The sequence below is a fragment of the Coregonus lavaretus genome, assembly GCF_964263955.1.
Source record: "Coregonus lavaretus genome assembly, contig: HAP1_SCAFFOLD_1213, whole genome shotgun sequence".
In the NCBI taxonomy this organism is placed as follows: domain Eukaryota; kingdom Metazoa; phylum Chordata; class Actinopteri; order Salmoniformes; family Salmonidae; genus Coregonus; species Coregonus lavaretus.
In genome coordinates, this window is record NW_028161267.1 from 129173 (window position 1) to 149427 (window position 20255).

The 20255-nt window shown below is 47.0% G+C and overlaps 1 protein-coding gene across 1 annotated transcript; it reads left to right on the top strand.

Annotated features, from left to right (window-relative positions):
* Positions 1 to 9760: 9760 nt before the first annotated feature.
* LOC311120978 (E3 ubiquitin/ISG15 ligase TRIM25-like) lies at positions 9761 to 10860 on the top strand (the record flags this gene model as incomplete). Its single annotated transcript, XM_084195526.1, has 2 exons — positions 9761 to 10367; positions 10765 to 10860. Coding segments are annotated over exons 1-2 (693 nt in total), but the record flags the coding sequence as incomplete, so codon positions are not given.
* Positions 10861 to 20255: the final 9395 nt, after the last annotated feature.

Genomic DNA, 20255 nt, shown 5'->3' on the forward strand with positions numbered 1-20255 from the left:
TCTATGCATAGTCACTTTACAAATGACCTCAACTAACCTGTACCCCCACACATTGACTGGTAGAGCTACTCCACCTCAAGAATGACCCCCTGTACATAGCCTCATTATTATGTCATTTTATTGTGTTACTTTTTGATTTGATTTTTAAATTTAGTTTATTTTCTGAACTCTATTTCTTGAACAGCATTGTTGGTTAAGGCTTTGTAAGTAAGCATTTCACGGTAAGGTTTACACCTGTTGTATTCGGCGCATGTGACAAATGTAATTACATTTGATTTGATTTGATTTGAAAATGGCACCATCTAGAAAGATGGCATTTAGAGGTATGGAGAAACAAGATTCACACAACAGAGCTGACCACAACTGGACTGGACTGGCTGGGATATTTTCTTTACACATTGTCCTTTCAAGGATGGTTCCAGAACTTGGCTTGACTCAGCTCTGTAGTGTTAGCCTGCCCAGTTTGGCTCTGCTTGGCTTGACTCAGCTCTGTAGTGTTAGCCAGCCCAGTTTGGCCCTGCTTGACTCAGCTCTGTAGTGTTAGCCAGCCCAGTTTGGCCCTGCTTGACTCAGCTCTGTAGTGTTAGCCAGCCCAGTTTGGCCCTGCTTGGCTTGACTCAGCTCTGTAGCGTTAGCCAGCCCAGTTTGGCCCTACTTGACTCAGCTCTGTAGTGTTAGCCAGCCCAGTTTGGCCCTGCTTGACTCAGCTCTGTAGTGTTAGCCAGCCCAGTTTGGCCCTGCTTGACTCAGCTCTGTAGTGTTAGCCAGCCCAGTTTGGCCCTGCTTGACTCAGCTCTTTAGCGTTAGCCAGCCCAGTTTGGCCTTGCTTGACTCAGCTCTGTAGCGTTAGCCAGCCCAGTTTGGCCCTGCTTGACTCAGCTCTGTAGTGTTAGCCAGCCCAGTTTGGCCCTGCTTGACTCAGCTCTGTAGCGTTAGCCAGCCCAGTTTGGCACTGCTTGGCTTGACTCAGCTCTGTAGTGTTAGCCAGCCCAGTTTGGCCCTGCTTGACTCAGCTCTGTAGCGTTAGCCAGCCCAGTTTGGCCCTGCTTGGCTTGACTCAGCTCTGTAGTGTTAGCCAGCCTAGTTTGGCCCTGCTTGACTCAGCTCTGTAGTGTTAGCCAGCCCAGTTTGGCCCTGCTTGACTCAGGTCTGTAGTGTTAGCCAGCCCAGTTTGGCCCTGCTTGACTCAGCTCTGTAGTGTTAGCCAGCCCAGTTTGGCCCTGCTTGACTCAGCTCTGTAGTGTTAGCCAGCCCAGTTTGGCCCTGCTTGACTCAGCTCTGTAGTGTTAGCCAGCCCAGTTTGGCCCTGCTTGACTCAGCTCTGTAGTGTTAGCCAGCCTAGTTTGGCCCTGCTTGACTCAGCTCTGTAGTGTTAGCCAGCCCAGTTTGGCCCTGCTTGACTCAGGTCTGTAGTGTTAGCCAGCCCAGTTTGGCCCTGCTTGACTCAGCTCTGTAGTGTTAGCCAGCCCAGTTTGGCCCTGCTTGACTCAGCTCTGTAGTGTTAGCCAGCCCAGTTTGGCCCTGCTTGACTCAGCTCTGTAGTGTTAGCCAGCCCAGTTTGGCCCTGCTTGACTCAGCTCTGTAGTGTTAGCCAGCCCAGTTTGGCCCTGCTTGACTCAGCTCTGTAGTGTTAGCCAGCCCAGTTTGGCCCTGCTTGACTCAGCTCTGTAGTGTTAGCCAGCCCAGTTTGGCCCTGCTTGACTCAGCTCTGTAGTGTTAGCCAGCCCAATTTGGCCCTGCTTGACTCAACTCTGTAGTGTTAGCCAGCCCAGTTTGGCCCTGCTTGACTCAGCTCTGTAGTGTTAGCCAGCCCAGTTTGGCCCTGCTTGACTCAGCTCTGTAGTGTTAGCCAGCCCAGTTTGGCCCTGCTTGACTCAACTCTGTAGTGTTAGCCAGCCCAGTTTGGCCCTGCTTGGCTTGACTCAGCTCTGTAGCGTTAGCCAGCCCAGTTTGGCCCTGCTTGACTCAGCTCTGTAGTATTAGCCAGCCCAGTATGGCCCTGCTTGACTCAGCTCTGTAGTGTTAGCCAGCCCAGTTTGGCCCTGCTTGGCTTGACTCAGCTCTGTAGCGTTAGCCAGCCCAGTTTGGCCCTGCTTGACTCAGCTCTGTAGTGTTAGCCAGCCCAGTTTAGCCCTGCTTGGCTTGACTCAGCTCTGTAGCGTTAGCCAGCCCAGTTTGGCCCTGCTTGACTCAGCTCTGTAGTGTTAGCCAGCCCAGTTTGGCCCTGCGTGGCTTGACTCAGCTCTGTAGCGTTAGCCAGCCCAGTTTGGCCCTGCTTGACTCAGCTCTGTAGTGTTAGCCAGCCCAGTTTGGCCCTGCTTGACTCAGCTCTGTAGTGTTAGCCAGCCCAGTTTGGCCCTGCTTGACTCAGCTCTGTAGCGTTAGCCAGCCCAGTTTGGCCCTGCTTGACTCAGCTCTGTAGTTTTAGCCAGCCCAGTTTGGCCCTGCTTGACTCAGCTCTGTAGTGTTAGCCAGCCCAGTTTGGCCCTGCTTGACTCAGCTCTGTAGTGTTAGCCAGCCCAGTTTGGCCCTGCTTGACTCAGCTCTGTGGTGTTAGCCAGCCCAGTTTGGCCCTGCTTGACTCAGCTCTGTAGTGTTAGCCAGCCCAGTTTGGCCCTGCTTGACTCAGCTCTGTAGTGTTAGCCAGCCCAGTTTGGCCCTGCTTGACTCAGCTCTGTACCGTTAGCCAGCCCAGTTTGGCCCTGCTTGACTCAGCTCTGTAGTGTTAGCCAGCCCAGTTTGGCCCTGCTTGACTCAGCTCTGTAGCGTTAGCCAGCCCAGTTTGGCCCTGCTTGACTCAGCTCTGTAGTGTTAGCCAGCCCAGTTTGGCCCTGCTTGACTCAGCTCTGTAGCGTTAGCCAGCCCAGTTTGGCCCTGCTTGACTCAGCTCTGTAGTGTTAGCCAGCCCAGTTTGGCCCTGCTTGACTCAGCTCTGTAGTGTTAGCCAGCCCAGTTTGGCCCTGCTTGACTCAGCTCTGTAGTGTTAGCCAGCCCAGTTTGGCCCTGCTTGGCTTGACTCGGCTCTATAGTGACAAACCGTCATCAGTGTGTTGGAGGGGATCAGTCTGATCAAGGAGAGGCGCAGAATCACTGATCTGGACCACTTAGTGAGTCAATATTTGAGATGCAAGTGGATTTGTAGATTAGTGAGTCAGTGCAGTTCACCGCAATGGATTTGATCTAAAACATGCACAATGTCATGAAGACCACTGCTACTCCATAGAATGAAACCATCCCCTATGAGGACTAATGACCAACTCTGAAACTCACCACACTATGCTGTACTGACAGCATCATCATCACACTAGCATTAATGTTCACACTCTGGGGCTCATTTGTCCACATTTAAACTGGTCTAGGTCTCCTTACAGGTAAGACACATTTAAACTGGTCTAGGTCTCCTTACAGGTTGGACACATTTAAACTGGTCTTGGTCTCCTTACAGGTGAGACACATTTAAACTGGTCTTGGTCTCCTTACAGGTGAGACACATTTAAACTGGTCTAGGTCTCCTTACAGGTTGGACACATGGGTCTAGAGGTCTCTAGTGGTTGAGTCTTGGTCTAGGTCTCACTGGTTCTGTTCCAATCAGTCTTGTCTCCATCTCTGGTATATTCAGTACCAATACACCAACGTCATACACTCCAGATCTGGGTTCCAGTGCTTAAATTGAGCCGGATCTGGCACCTCTCAGATTTGACCTAATTTGTTCCAGCACCTATTTGCCCGGCTCCGGTACCTCACGCGGCATTATTTATATAATTTGTTCACTGTTTGCACTGTAAACATTTAAAAAAGCGATCAGAGTTAAATCAAGTTGCCTCCTGGTTATTTCTCCCACCTCCTAGAAAAACCATCATGTAAAAGTGTGGAGATCCTTCTGTGCAATCATCCTAATCCTTCCCCACTGATTTCAGACCTGCTCTCTTATTTCTACATATGTCCATCCACCGACGAAGTGCACGGGGGGGGGGGGCAGTGCCCGGAGCAGGTGCAATTTGGACGGAGGCTCAGTTCAAGACCAAGCAAACTTATGACCCCTGGCTTGTCAAGCAAAATTCAAAGCTGGCCTGTACAACATGGAAAAAAGGTAGGGAGCTTGGGCCCGGAAAAGACTGGAGGGTTGAAACTAGCAAAGGAGTGGGTGGAATGTACAGTAACATGTTCTGCCTCAGAGGTAAAAAAGCAACAAAGAGCCCTCAGAATAAAGGGTTTTGAACATGCCCAAACAATGGCCCAAAAAATGAGAAATTACCCGGCTCTTCACAAGCACTTTGTAGTGTATGATGTAATATATTCACACTCCATAAAGATTTGTTCATATTTCATAGTAATGTATTCACACTCCATAAAGATTTGTTATATTTCATAGAAATATATTTACACTCAATAGAAACATGTTTTTGGTTTATTGTTAAAAAATAATCAATAAGATAAATTGTTACTTGTCATAATCCTATTCTTTTTGTTTTCGAGACTTTTAGTTAGTCTCGAAGGGGGGAAATATGTAGTGTATGATGAATTATGACTTTGCTAAGGTTTTCAAGTGGAACCTGAGAGGATGTTTATTCAGTTTCAGAGGGAGCCGTTTTAGAGGGACACCCCATAGAACAGAGGGAGTCTGTGTGTTGTAGACAGGGGATTGGTCAGTATGGGGAACCCCCCATATTTTGGGAAAGATTATAAGTACTGGGTTTGAACAAAGAAGATCAGAACAGACTTATTCTTTTGCGACGGCGTGACCATCACAGCTATAGTGGCCTTGCCATGGGGATATCCTCGCATGTGTTTGTTAACAATCTAGGTCTTATGTGTCATGCACTTCAACAACTATCTGAATTGTCACTCGAGCTCCAAAAGAGAGACTACACAATTATTACTAGGGAAGTGATGGTGTTATTGGTGTTATTACTGCACAGAGGGCAGTCACCAGGGAAGTGATGGTGTTATTACTGCACACAGGGCAGTCACCAGGGAAGTGAGGGTGTTATTACTGCACTCAGGGCAGTCACCAGGGAAGTGAGGGTGTTATTACTGCACACAGGGCAGTCACCAGGGAAGTGATGGTGTTATTACTGCACACAGGGCAGTCACCAGGGAAGTGATGGTGTTATTACTGCACTCAGGGCAGTCACCAGGGAAGTGATGGTGTTATTACTGCACACAGGGCAGTCACCAGGGAAGCGAGGGTGTTATTACTGCACACAGGGCAGTCACCAGGGAAGTGATGGTGTTATTACTGCACACAGGGCAGTCACCAGGGAAGTGAGGGTGTTATTACTGCACACAGGGCAGTCACCAGGGAAGTGAGGGTGTTATTACTGCACACAGGGCAGTCACCAGGGAAGTGAGGGTGTTATTACTGCACACAGGGCAGTCACCAGTGGACAATACAGGATACAGCCAGTTCATAGAGGAGCTGAAGGTGCTTTATGCTCAATACTGGCCAGAGGATGCAGGAGCACTGTATGGAGAAACAGTGATAGAATCTCTCTGCCAGAGGTTTGGCATTGGCAGTCCACGTACGGTCATACGGGCCTACAGGCAGTACAGGGACACTGATGGTAATGATAAAGGAGACTTTCCAGATGGACTTAAAGAGATGTTGATGGAGGTCAGCACCATCCCCATCTCCAGATGGACTTAAAGAGATGTTGATGGTGGTCAGCACCATCCCCATCTCCAGATGGACTTAAAGAGATGTTGATGGAGGTCAGCACCATCCCCATCTCCAGTGCAGAAGGCCAGCAGGGATTTTCTCAAATGAATCTGATTTGCACCTCAACCCGCGCCTCTCTGCATACCTCCACCATATCAGGGCTACTCTTTCTGAACCTTGTTGGCACACCCCTGACCAAATTCAACCTAGTCCCCTATGTGAGGTCATGGATTGCTAAAGGACCCAGATGTGTCCCAGACACCAGGAGCAAAACAAGAGATAGGGAGGAGAAGACGCACCAGGAAATGGCCGTGTTGTGGAAGGTTCTGGAAAACTTTACAAACTTGTTCTGTCCTGTGAAGTTAATCTGAATATGCGCTTCATATTATCAGATAGGCAGGAGGCCTATATACTATAATATGTGTTCTGCTGTAGCATACATCGATTTATTTTATTTGAAGTATATTCTGATATCAAATCAAATGTTTGTCCTACAGTGATGTCTTGAAAAGTATATGAAATGTGAGTCTTGTAAGCCCCACCTCTGAGTATATGAAATGTGAGTATTGTAAGCCCCACCTCTGAGTATGTGAAATGTGAGTATTGTAAGCCCCACCTCTGAGTATATGAAATGTGAGTATTGTAAGCCCCACCTCTGAGTATATGAAATATGAGTCTTGTAAGCCCCACCTCTGAGTATATGAAATATGAGTATTGTAAGCCCCACCTCTGAGTATATGAAATGTGAGTATTGTAAGCCCCACCTCTGAGTATATGAAATGTGAGTCTTGTAAGCCCCACCTCTGAGTATATGAAATATGAGTATTGTAAGCCCCACCTCTGAGTATATGAAATGTGAGTCTTGTAAGCCCCACCTCTGAGTATGTGTTCATATGCATATGGAGGGTGTTCTGCAGTGACACCTAAAAATGTTGCTGTACATTGATGTCTTGAAAATTAGGCTGTAAGAAATTCAGACTTGTAAGCCCCACAGCTACACTAGAGTATGTGGGCATAGTATATGTTGGAGACAAACGCGTGGCCGACGCGTGACGGTGGCTGTGTGAGAAGCACGCCTGTATCTCTCACATAACTAGAATGACTGTGATGAGTGTGGTGGAAGGAGTCAGGCGCAGGAGGGTAATCACCGAATACAGACTTTATTCCTACGTTGACACACAAATGCGCTCCAATAGCGATCAACGAAACAGGCACAGGGCAAACTAACATCCCTGGCAAATACACTGTAATGGATATCCAATAATACATAGGCACAGGGGGGAAATCTACCCTGGCAACACAATGTTATGAGTAGCTCCACCGAGCTACACTACTCTCACAATTAAACAATCCCCCACAAGGACAAGGGGGTAGAGGGAACACTTATACACTGACTAATTAGGGGATAGGAACCAGGTGTGTGTGATTGACAAGACAAGACAATTGTGATGATGATTGGGGCGGCAGTGGTTAGTAAGCCGGTGACGACGAACGCCGAAGCCTGCCCGAACAAGGAGGAGAGGCAGCATCGGCCGAAGTCGTGACAATGACATTCACTCTCTACGATCTCTCTCCCTCTCTGCTCTGATAAACTGAGTTGAAATGTATTTGGCTAAGGTGTATGTAAACTTCCGACTTCAAATGTAACTAGAATGAGATTCACTTTCTATGATCTCCCTCTCTGCTCTGATAGACAGGAGCCTGAACTCTCATCTCTCAAGCGTTGCACTTCATCATTTATTTAGACTCTATGCTGGAGGCCACCAAAATATTTGATCAACTTCCAAATATTGTTTTACAAAAGAGAGAGAGAGAGAGTTAGGCTTTTGGCATGAGTGCATCGGCCATCACCAGTGAGGGAGCTGTGCATCATTGGGTGAGTCAGTGAAACTGGAAAGCATTTTTAGGACTATAATTTCCTCCTCATATTGTAGCCTACAATATGTGTCTCCACACACCTAGGCCTCGGCTATTGATGGATTCAAGACAAGGTCGTTTTTATTGATCTGTGATTCTCAGTTTGTCAGTGTAGCCTGCCATTTCCATCATTTGTGTGGTATTAACAAATACTCGACCAAAGTCTCGTCATGTAAAATGACATAGAATTGCATGAAATGCGTTTCTAAAAGGCCAACATTTTCTCGGCCATTATGCTACTAAAAATGTCCCCCATGTGTCCAACTTCTGGAAGTGCCTCTACTCTACTGCTCTATGCCACTACCCAAATGTGATGATATGAATGCAATGCTTTATTATAAAGGATATATATATTTTTATGCATTCCAGTACCTCAGAACCCCCAGGTCACCACCCTCTCCTGCTCACTGTTTGTAAAATAAGGTGCAGGACGGCAGATTAATTCCCTTCAGTGATATTACTTGCTGACACGTTTTGGAGAAAGCTTCTTCGTCGAAGCACTATTGTAAACAGGGTTAGAATGTTACAAATACACATTGACATTGAAAGGGAAGCATGATTATAGATTCACATTTTAAATCCTCAGAATTCATACAGTATAGAACACCATATAGAAGACATAGACATATCATTACATACAGTATAGAACACCATATAGAAGACATAGACATATCATTACATACAGTATAGAACACCATATAGAAGACATAGACATATCATTACATACAGTATAGAACACCATCTAGAAGACATAGACATATCATTACATACAGTATAGAACGCCATATAGAAGACATAGACATATCATTACATACAGCATAGAACACCATCTAGAAGACATAGACATATCATTACATACAGTATAGAACACCATCTAGAAGACATAGACATATCATTACATACAGTATAGAACACCATATAGAAGACATAGACATATCATTACATACAGTATAGAACACCATATAGAAGACATAGACATATCATTACATACAGTATAGAACACCATCTAGAAGACATAGACATATCATTACATACAGTATAGAACACCATATAGAAGACATAGACATATCATTACATACAGTATAGAACACCATATAGAAGACATAGACATATCATTACATACAGCATAGAACACCATCTAGAAGACATAGACATATCATTACATACAGTATAGAACACCATATAGAAGACATAGACATATCATTACATATAGTATAGAACACCATATAGAAGACATAGACATATCATTACATACAGTATAGAACACCATCTAGAAGACATAGACATATCAGTACATATAGTATAGAACACCATATAGAAGACATAGACATATCATTACATAGAGTATAGAACACCATCTAGAAGACATAGACATATCATTACATAGAGTATATCATAGATGACATGTATAAATCCTTCCTTTATATTTCCTGTAACACTTTCCATTCCAGTAGCCTTATTACTGGCTAGGGTTACTGCTGCTAGTACAGTGGAAGAGAATGAGGCATCACAGTACTTTTACACCACTGGACTAACAGGAATAATTACACACCAATAAACACACTGTAATGTAAAGTGTTACATCATTCTCAATGACCAGTCAATACATACGGTATTCATTTCAGCTACAGTACATTGTATCCATTTCAAGTCCCCCCTCCCCCATTGCAGCTAATTATCTATAACACATTGTACAGTTTTACAGCCACGTATTAGTTATTATGGATGCTTATAGTTAGTGTCATAGCACATAAGTTTAAGGCATTACACAATTCATTAAAAGCATTATACATATGTACTTCATAGAAACTGTTACCCTTTATATATTCTAACCACTCTATTTAATTTATTCCATATTAAGGGCCCTAACCTAGGAACACAAATCTTTGTCTCTATTAACATTGTGTACAGTTCTCTCTCTCTCTCTCTCTCTCTCTCTCTCTTTCTCTCTTTCTCTCTCTCTCTCTCTCTCTCTCTCTCTCTCTCTCTCTCTCTCTCTCTCTCTCTCTCTCTCTCTCTCTCTCTCTCTCTCTCTCTCTCTCTCTCTCTCTCTCTCTCTCCCTCTCTCTCCCTCTAACCCCACCCCTCTGGCAGAACCAGGAAGTCCCTCCCCTCCACAAACTCTCTTCTGTGGAAACGAAACTTATCTGATTCTCTGTGTCGTCTGTCTGTGTGAGAGTGAACAACCGTCCAAATGGCTCAGCAGGGTGTTCTGCTGGACCAGGACCAGTTCTGTTGTTCTGTCTGTCTGGATCTACTGAAGGAGCCGGTCACCATCCACTGTGGACACAGTTATTGTAGGAGCTGTATTGAGGGCTGCTGGGATCAGGATGTTCTGAAAGGGGTCTATAGTTGTCCTCAGTGCAGAGAGACCTTCACTCCAAGGCCTAATCTGAGGAAAAATAACATGTTGGCTGAGTTGGTGGAGAAACTGAAGAAGACAGGACTCCAGGCTGCTCCCCCTCCTGCTCTGTGCTATGCTGGACCTGGAGATGTGGCGTGTGATTTCTGCACTGGGACCAGAAAGCAGAAAGCCCTCATGTCCTGTCTGGTGTGTCTGGCCTCTTACTGTGAGACTCACCTCCAACCTCACTATGAATTTCCTGCTTTGAAGAAGCACAAGCTGGTCAAAGCCACCGCACAACTACAGGAGAAGATCTGTTCTCATCATGACAAACTGCTGGAGGTTTACTGTCGTACCGATCAGCAGTGTATCTGTATGTTGTGTACAATGGATGAACATAAAGGCCATGATACAGTGTCAGCTGCAGCAGAGAGGACTGAGAAACAGGTAAGACCAGAACAACTTGTTGGTGACTGTCTGATAAACAAATAATTAAAGATACAGTAGGAACTAAGGCTGTTTGAATATGAGATCATTCAAATGAAATCGATCCACGGCAGAACAAATATGAACACAAACCTTGATTATATAGATATGTTAACCCAGATTCTCCAAATGTATCACCATTTTCTAAAGTCAAACACCATTATCATTCGTTATCAAACACCCAATCAGCTCCCCTGTTTTGTGCACTGTTAAAACTATAATCATTCACATAACAACATAATAATATAATTTCACACAGACACTTCCTCAACATTTTAATCCCTATCTTACATTACTATACTATTGATCTAATGGACAAATAAAGCTTGATAGCTCATTGAAGAGTGATTCTCCACAGAGGCAGCTGGGGATGAGTCAGCAGAAAGTCCAGCAGAGATTCCAGGAGAGAGAGAAGGAGCTGAAGGAGCAACAACAGGCTGTGGAGTCTCTCAAGGTGAGTATTGTTGACCAGAGGAGACACACCATTTCACTTCTCTCCTCCAGTCAGAGAGAGAGAGGGGCCCCTATCCAATCCCACTGACCCCACTGTTGGGAACAGGCTGTCTGGACCCCTTTCAGAGAATAGACTGCTTAATGTAACCGGCGGGATATGAACCCGGGTCTACTGAGGGAGAAACCAACATCTTGACCGTTACACCAAGAGGACATTCCCTTCGGGTCGAGGGCCGACACTGATTTTGAAGTCGCAGGCGGGGCTTTCTCATCACATAACCATGAGTAACCATGACTGGGTAGAGGGTACTGAGTTAGTCCCTAGAGGGTACTGAGTTAGACCCTAGAGGGTACTGAGTTAGTCCCTAGAGGGTACTGAGTTAGTCCCTAGAGGGTAGAGGGTACTGAGTTAGACCCTAGAGGGTACTGAGTTAGTCCCTAGAGGGTAGAGGGTACTGAGTTAGTCCCTAGAGGGTACTGAGTTAGACCCTAGAGGGTAGAGGGTACTGAGTTAGTCCCTAGAGGGTAGAGGGTACTGAGTTAGTCCCTAGAGGGTACTGAGTTAGTCCCTAGAGGGTAGAGGGTACTGAGTTAGACCCTAGAGGGTACTGAGTTAGACCCTAGAGGGTACTGAGTTAGACCCTAGAGGGTAGAGGGTACTGAGTTAGTCCCTAGAGGGTAGAGGGTACTGAGTTAGTCCCTAGAGGGTACTGAGTTAGACCCTAGAGGGTACTGAGTTAGACCCTAGAGGGTACTGAGTTAGTCCCTAGAGGGTAGAGGGTACTGAGTTAGTCCCTAGAGGGTACTGAGTTAGTCCCTAGAGGGTAGAGGGTACTGAGTTAGACCCTAGAGGGTACTGAGTTAGACCCTAGAGGGTACTGAGTTAGACCCTAGAGGGTAGAGGGTACTGAGTTAGTCCCTAGAGGGTACTGAGTTAGACCCTAGAGGGTACTGAGTTAGACCCTAGAGGGTACTGAGTTAGTCCCTAGAGGGTAGAGGGAACTGAGTTAGTCCCTAGAGGGTAGAGGGTACTGAGTTAGTCCCTAGAGGGTACTGAGTTAGACCCTAGAGGGTACTGAGTTAGTCCCTAGAGGGTAGAGGGTACTGAGTTAGTCCCTAGAGGGTAGAGGGTACTGAGTTAGTCCCTAGAGGGTACTGAGTTAGACCCTAGAGGGTACTGAGTTAGTCCCTAGAGGGTAGAGGTAACTGAGTTAGACCCTAGAGGGTAGAGGGTACTGAGTTAGACCCTAGAGGGTACTGAGTTAGTCCCTAGAGGGTACTGAGTTAGTCCCTAGAGGGTAGAGGGTACTGAGTTAGTCCCTAGAGGGTAGAGGGTACTGAGTTAGTCCCTAGAGGGTACTGAGTTAGACCCTAGAGGGTACTGAGTTAGACCCTAGAGGGTACTGAGTTAGTCCCTAGAGGGTAGAGGGTACTGAGTTAGTCCCTAGAGGGTACTGAGTTAGTCCCTAGAGGGTAGAGGGTACTGAGTTAGACCCTAGAGGGTACTGAGTTAGACCCTAGAGGGTACTGAGTTAGTCCCTAGAGGGTAGAGGGTACTGAGTTAGTCCCTAGAGGGTACTGAGTTAGTCCCTAGAGGGTAGAGGGTACTGAGTTAGACCCTAGAGGGTACTGAGTTAGACCCTAGAGGGTACTGAGTTAGTCCCTAGAGGGTAGAGGGTACTGAGTTAGTCCCTAGAGGGTAGAGGGTACTGAGTTAGTCCCTAGAGGGTACTGAGTTAGTCCCTAGAGGGTAGAGGGCACTGAGTTAGTCCCTAGAGGGTAGACTGACTCATGTCCCCTATACATTAACATGAAGCCCTCTCTCTCTCTCAATTCAAATCAATTCAAAGGGATTTATTGGCATGGGAAACATATGTTTACATTGCCACAGCAAGTGAAATAGATAATAAACAAAAGTGAAATAAACCACCAGAAATTAACAGTAAACATTACACTCACAAAAGTTTCAAAGGAATAGAGACATTTCAAATGTTATAATTCAAGTGCAAACAGAGTGAGCCATTCGCCAGACTGAGTTCTGGAGGTGAAATGGAAATGAATGAGGGAGAGTTAAGTGAGGTAGAAGGTGTGGTGAAGAGCTCAGAACCAGAGCCTGGCATCAATGGACATGATAAAGAAGAATCTGGTGCAGTAGGAGTTACATTATAGGAGAACGTGGATCCATACCTTTTGGCAGATCCATTTGTGGTTTCAGGGTGGGTGCGAAAGGAGTTGGGTGCAGTTGAATCAGTGAAGGTAACCTGTAGTGGACTTGTGATATTTGTTTGTGTTTCTTCTGACCAGAGGGAGTGGGCGCTCCGTGTCACGCAACTTGGGTCAAGATCTGTTTCTTGCTTTGCTCTTAGGAACAGGGCACCATTGAAAGGAGTGATTTCTGGGGTAGCGTTAAGTGTGGAGGTGGAGAAATTGAAGATGAAGATTCCTGGTGTTTGTGATTCCCGCCGTTTGGTGGGACGCAGACCCGGTGGTGAGCGTGGTGAAACAGAGGAGTCAGTCCTTTTGAGTTATGAGTCTTTACCAGAGAAAGTCATGTTATGATATATCAGTTATCTTGATTCAAGCTTTTGTGCCAAATCCATAAATTCAGGTGCAACGTTTATGGTCATTTCGCAGCAGTTTGTGGGAGGGAAATTCCAAGATGTTTTATGTGTGCGGAAGAGAATGGGATAAAGGATTGTTCTGGTGAATAAAGTGTTTGTCAACTGTTGGGATGCCCATGTTGCTGGGGATCTGAAGTGTCCGGTGCGAGAGAGGCAGGTTGAGGTGGCTAGAGTCAGAGTAGTGCAGAAGGTGTCGTATGCTGAGACAGTGAAGAAAGTAGAGGAGGATGGGTCAAGGGTGAGAGATCCTGAGAGGATCCCTGTGAGTAGTAGATCTGTGCCAGCACAGAGGGATAGGCCAACGAGTGATATATGCTTTAGGAAAGTTAGCTTCTTAGAGTTCATAGCAATGGTTATCAACTGTACCGCAGAAATGGAACGTAAATCACAGAGAATAGATGTTGTGGTGGCAGCTGCAGAGAAGTATTTGGGGATACAAGATTAGACTTCAGAAGAGTTACATGGTGTGTTGAGTGGTGGTGTCCCGTCCTCCCAGGCCGTTGGCATGGTGCAGGAGCAGATAGGGTCAAAGTAGTGGAATGGGGTAGTGGGTATTTAATGAGTGTAGGGTTAGTTGGAAGGTTTTTAATTAAATGTTCCTTTCCCCTTTTCCCATTTTGTATCACAAAGTATAATAGATTTATATTATAGTCCAGTTGGGGGCGGTAATGCAACATATTGGATGCCAACCGCCGTTAAACTCCAAAGAAGAAGAAACGTTACATTATGGCAATGTACAGTGTCTCTGCCTCTCTCATTCCATCACTTTTGCAGTAGTTGGTTGTATGGGTCTCTGTCTGTCAGCACCCCATTCATAACCAATCGTTAATGGATATTTATAGAGCTCTGATCAGGACTACAATTGATTACGGGTGTATAGTTTCTCGAACAAGGTAAAACTTGGCTTCAGAAGCTGGACAGAATCCAGTATAAAGCTTTAAGGATATGTATTGGTGCATTTAAATCAACATCTGTATGTGCCTTACTGGTGGAGGCAGGTGAGATGCCTTTGTATGTACGGCGTAAAAAATGGTCATTATCTTATTGGGTTGAAAGGCTGTGAGGTTGAGCATCCCACTGCTACTGTTCTAGATGACTGTTGGGAATATACTAGTAGACAAGGCAGTGGTTTTGGTTGGACAGTTGGAAAGCTTGCTGATGAGAGTGGTTTGAGGGAGTTGGAGGTTGGCCCTTCTGTGGTGATAGGGGATGTTCCTCCATGGTTACTCCCAGACCCTGTTGTTGATCTAACCTTGGTAGAGAAAAGGAAAGATTGGTCAGAAGTCAGTGATATAGTGAAACTGGTTGACAATTACATTGGTAAAAGTTTTCATGCTTTTTTAATGCTTTTCACAGACGGATGCAAGGACCCAGATAGTGGGCTCACAGGAGCAGGCGTTTACGTTCCTGAATTTGATGTGCAGATATGTAGAAGACTAACAGATGAACTGTCAGTATACTCAGTTGAACTGTTGGTGATAATAGTTGCCCTCCAGTGGGTGGAGGACGTACAACCTGTTAGAATTATAGTATGGTCGGATTCTCTGTCTGTATTGAATAGTTTATCATCTGGTAAATCTAATAGGAGTGACCTGCTATTGGAGGTATTAATGTTATTATGGAGAATTGAGAGAATGGGTTTAGTGGTGAGATTCTGCTGGGTTGGACGGGGTTGGGGGGGTTCGGAAGGGATTTTGGGGATGGGGGAGGGTCTATTAGAATTTAGTAGGGCTCTTCTTTATTTTCTCAGAAGTACTGAGGTAGGTAGGAGGATTTAGAAATGTTGGAAACCGTGATTGACCACACACTCCAGCACAGTAGGTGGCGGCATGCACCTTTAACGTTGGTTTGTGGACCGCCATTATATCATAGAAGAAGAAGTTGTTGCTGTGAGAGATTTGTGGTTCGTGAGGAGGGCTACTATTATTTTTTCTTTTGGTTCTTGCGTATTTTCTGGATTTATTTTCTCATGGTGGAGGGTTTGTTTATTGGTTTCCACTGTTTATCGTTTAGAGTTGAGGGGGGAGTAGGGGTAGTTTGTTAGGGCGGCGTGATGGCCTCAACCGAGTGGAGAAGAAACGCTGTCGCTTCGGGTCCGTTCCGGAGAAAGGTGTGGAGGAAGTTTTGCTCATGGTCGGCGAACAGGTTGGAGCAGAACATCTGCACTCTGCATCCAGAATGAACAAGGCGGTGGTTGGGTTAATGAAAAAGGTTTGTCTTGTTGTGAGGGGTGTGTTGGTGCAGATGTCGCCTCTTTCGATAAGAGTTGTGGTGGCTAATCTGCCTCCGTTTATTGCTTCCGAACAGACCCCAAGTAGTTGGTTAGTTTTGGTAAATTTGCAAGTGGTTTCCGTGTGCTCTCGGCTGGGTGCCAAGCGGAATCCGTTAAACATGTCTCTTTTCGTAGACAAGTGTTTGTTTCTTAACAAACTTCAAGGTTACACAGGGGAGGGGTGGAACACAGGGTTTGCTAGCACAGATAGTTTTGGGTGTTTCTAGTGTGGGGATCATCAGTTATAGGCTACAAGCAGCAATATGATTGATAGGTAGGACAGGTATTGAACCCAAATAATCCCTACTCAGATGCGCTAACCTCAACCCTAGTAAACATGCATTATAAAAACCTTCTATATAAAATGATCTCATATTGGGAGTAAATAGCCTCTGAATAGAAAAGAAAAAACACTGCATCTTCCAGCCCACCAATAAATGACATAATGCAACCTTGGCGGTTAGCATATTTACCTCAACATGCCCCTCGCTTGCCTGAGAAGGCAGAGTGCTCGATGCTGGTTGATGAATTTGACAATTAATGTACTAGGAAAATACGTTTTTGTCGACCAGAGGTGACTGAATTAATGTTTAGGCTTATTGATAATCATTATAGTAATGAAGTATAATTTCAAAACATGACCATAAAAACAGGTAATAATAAACATGAATCATCATTATATTACTTCACAGTAATGTGTTAAATGTTTTTTCAGTCCTTCCTCTTGCGTTAGCAGTGTGGAAAGGGACAGTAAAAAGCTGAGGCAGGAGTTTTCCTGTGAAACGAACCCACAACCCTGGTGTTGCAAGCGCCATGCTCTACCAACTGAGCTACACGGTAGTAGTGCATGGCCAAGTGGTGGTGGTACCAGGAGGGAGGAGAGTAGAGCAGGGTCAAGTGGTGGTGGTACCAGGAGGGAGGAGAGTAGAGCAGGGTCAAGTGGTGGTGGTACCAGGAGGGAGGAGAGTAGAGCAGGGTCAAGTGGTGGTGGTACCAGGAGGGAGGAGAGTAGAGCAGGGTCAAGTGGTGGTGGTACCAGGAGGGAGGAGAGTAGAGCAGGGTCAAGTGGTGGTGGTACCAGGAGGGAGGAGAGTAGAGCAGGGTCAAGTGGTGGTGGTACCAGGAGGGAGGAGAGTAGTGCAGGGTCAAGTGGTGGTGGTACCAGGAGGGAGGAGAGTAGAGCAGGGTCAAGTGGTGGTGGTACCAGGAAGGAGGAGAGTAGAGCAGGGTCAAGTGGTGGTGGTACCAGGAAGGAGGAGAGTAGAGCAGGGTCAAGTGGTGGTGGTACCAGGAGGGAGGAGAGTAGAGCAGGGTCAAGTGGTGGTGGTACCAGGAGGGAGGAGAGTAGAGCAGGGTCAAGTGGTGGTGGTACCAGGAGGGAAGAGAGTAGAGCAGGGTCAAGTGGTGGTGGTACCAGGAGGGAGGAGAGTAGAGCAGGGTCAAGTGGTGGTGGTACCAGGAAGGAGGAGAGTAGAGCAGGGTCAAGTGGTGGTGGTACCAGGAGGGAGGAGAGTAGAGCAGGGTCAAGTGGTGGTGGTACCAGGAAGGAGGAGAGTAGAGCAGGGTCAAGTGGTGGTGGTACCAGGAAGGAGGAGAGTAGAGCATGGCCAAGTGGTGGTGCGCAGGCCGTGGAGAAAGCGGTGGTGGGGAGGGTTGCAGCTGGGCTACATGAGCTGAGGCAGGTTTCTGTAGTAACAGAGACTCCGGTGGGCGAAGGCTTGGTGGGCTCATCCCAGGAAATATTGCCTGTCATTGGGGAAGAGGCTCTGATCAGGGGGGAAGTGCAGGGGGGCAGAGACTGGGGAGGAGGAGGACGGTACCGTGCCAATGGAGGAGGAGGAAGAGGGGGGAGGTGAGTCTGCGGGAGCGGAGGACAAGGCGGTCTCGTTTTCAGACGGCTCATTGGATCCAGAGCTGACAGCCAGTCAGGCTGAGGGCCCAGTATATACGGTGAGAGAACTTTCTAGGTTCCTGATGGAGACTAAAGGGGAAAAAGAAGGTTCTGCTGGAGTCTTATTTGATTGATCCTGGAAGGTTTGTAAGGTCAGTACAACACGTGAAGAAGAATGAGGGGTTTAGTGTCCTCTCACCCAGGAAGCGGTATAGGCTGAGAAAATGGGTCATGGGTTCTTAAGGGCATGTCTTCAGAATCTGCTTAAATGGATGGTTTTTTCTGGCATGGCGGCTTTATGGGCTTCTCTACTGGTTTCTGATTGTGGTGATTTCCCTCCCACCTCTTATGGAGATTTCACGGTTAGACTTCCTTAACGTGAACGGCGGCAAAGACTGGGGGAATATGTCAAACAAAAACATTTAAATGCCATGGCAGAAATCTTAGTGCAGGGGTAGCAAAAGAGGTGTGTAAGGGTAGGTTGTTAGTGTTTAGAGCCCAAATAATGACCTTGTCTTTGCTTTCATAAATGTGTCTGCACCTGGTCCTCTGTAGCTCAGCTGGTAGAGCACGGCGCTTGTAACGCCAGGGTAGTGGGTTCGATCCCCGGGACCACCCATACACAAAAAAAAATATATATATATATATGCACGCATGACTGTAAGTCGCTTTGGATAAAAGCGTCTGCAAAATGGCACATTATATTATATTATAATACAGGGCTCAGTTCTCTGTTACACCAGAGGGGTTGGAAAAACAGAGAGGGGAAACCAAGAAAATCCCTTGTTTTACGTTTGTCTGATGGGCGGGTAACTTCTGTTGTGGGGAGATGAGGGAGCCTGATGGGAGGGTAACTTCTGTTGTGGGGAGATGAGGGAGCCTGATGGGAGGGTAACTTCTGTTGTGAGGAGATGAGGGAGCCTGATGGGTGGGTAACTTCTGTTGTGGGGGAGATGAGGGAGCCTGATGGGAGGGTAACTTCTGTTGTGGGGAGATGAGGGAGCCTGATGGGAGGGTAACTTCTGTTGTGAGGAGATGAGGGAGCCTGATGGGTGGGTAACTTCTGTTGTGGGGAGATGAGGGAGCCTGATGGGTGGGTAACTTCTGTTGTGGGGAGATGAGGGAGCCTGATGGGTGGGTAACTTCTGTTGTGGGGAGATGAGGGAGCCTGATGGGTGGGTAACTTCTGTTGTGGGGAGATGAGGGAGCCTGATGGGTGGGTAACTTCTGTTGTGGGGAGATGAGGGAGCCTGATGAGCGGGTAACTTCTGTTGTGGGGGAGATGAGGGAATCTGATGGGTGGGTAACTTCTGTTGTGGGGGAGATGAGGGAGAATGATGGGTGGGTAACTTCTGTTGTGGGGGAGATGAGGGAGCCTGATGGGTGGGTAACTTCTGTTGTGGGGGAGATGAGGGAGCCTGATGGGTGGGTAACTTCTGTTGTGGGGAGATGAGGGAGCCTGATGGGTGGGTAACTTCTGTTGTGGGGAGATGAAGGAGCCTGATGGGTGGGTAACTTCTGTTGTGGGGAGATGAGGGAGACTGATGGGCGGGTAACTTCTGTTGTGGGGAGATGAGGGAGCCTGATGGGTGGGTAACTTCTGTTGTGGGGGAGATGAGGGAGCCTGATGGGTGAGTAACTTTCTGGGGAATTATTGGACAGGACGTGTGTTGTGTGAGTGCGTCGGGGTGGGGGGAGCTGTCGCTAAGCTGTAGACGGGAGGCTTTGACTCTCCTGCCCAAAATAGGGATTTGAGCGACATAAAGAACTGGAGGCCTGTGGCATTGCTCTGTTTGGACTATAAGGTCTTTACCAAGGTCCTCGTTAACAGACTGAAGTCCCACCTGGACTCTATTGTACACAAGGACCAAACGTACTGTGTACCAGGACGCTCAAACACAGACAATCTGTTCATAATCAGGAGAAAGCCTTTGATAGGGTGGACCATGAATATCTATTCAATGTGTTGTTTTGGTTGTGGGGAGAATTTTGTGGCCTGTGTTCAAATGCTGTACGCTAGGGCTTCATGTATGGTCAAGGTGTGGGGAGGGCTCAGTAGGCCAGTCTGGGTAGGGAGGGGCATTCACCAGGGATGCCCTCTGTCAGGGCAGCTATACACTCTTGTTATTGAGCCCTTTCTGGGCCTGCTACGCAGGAGGCTACAGGGAGTGTGGGAGCCAGGCATAGGGTTGGGGACAGGCATAGCAGTGTCAGCATACGCTGATGACGTCTGTGTTGGTTAGGGATGAGCAGAACCTACAGGCCCTGGAGAATAGTTTGAGGGTGTACGAGGGGGCGTCTTCTGCTTAGGTAAACTGGGGCAAGAGTGAGGCTCTGTTATGTGGGGCATGGAGGGACAGGGCACCTCCGCAGCTTCCAGGGGGGTTGCAGTGGGGCTGTGAGTGGCTCAAGATGCTTGGGGTGTATCTGGGCTCGGAGGGTTGGGATAGGAAGAACTGGGAAGGAGTGTCACAAGCGGTGGTGTCGAGGCTGACGAAGTGGAGGTGGCTCATCTCCCAAGTGGCATACAGAGGGACGGTGCTGATCATCAACAACTTGGTGGCATCCTCTCTATGGCTTAAATTGGCCATTCTCATGCCCCCGGTGGTCTG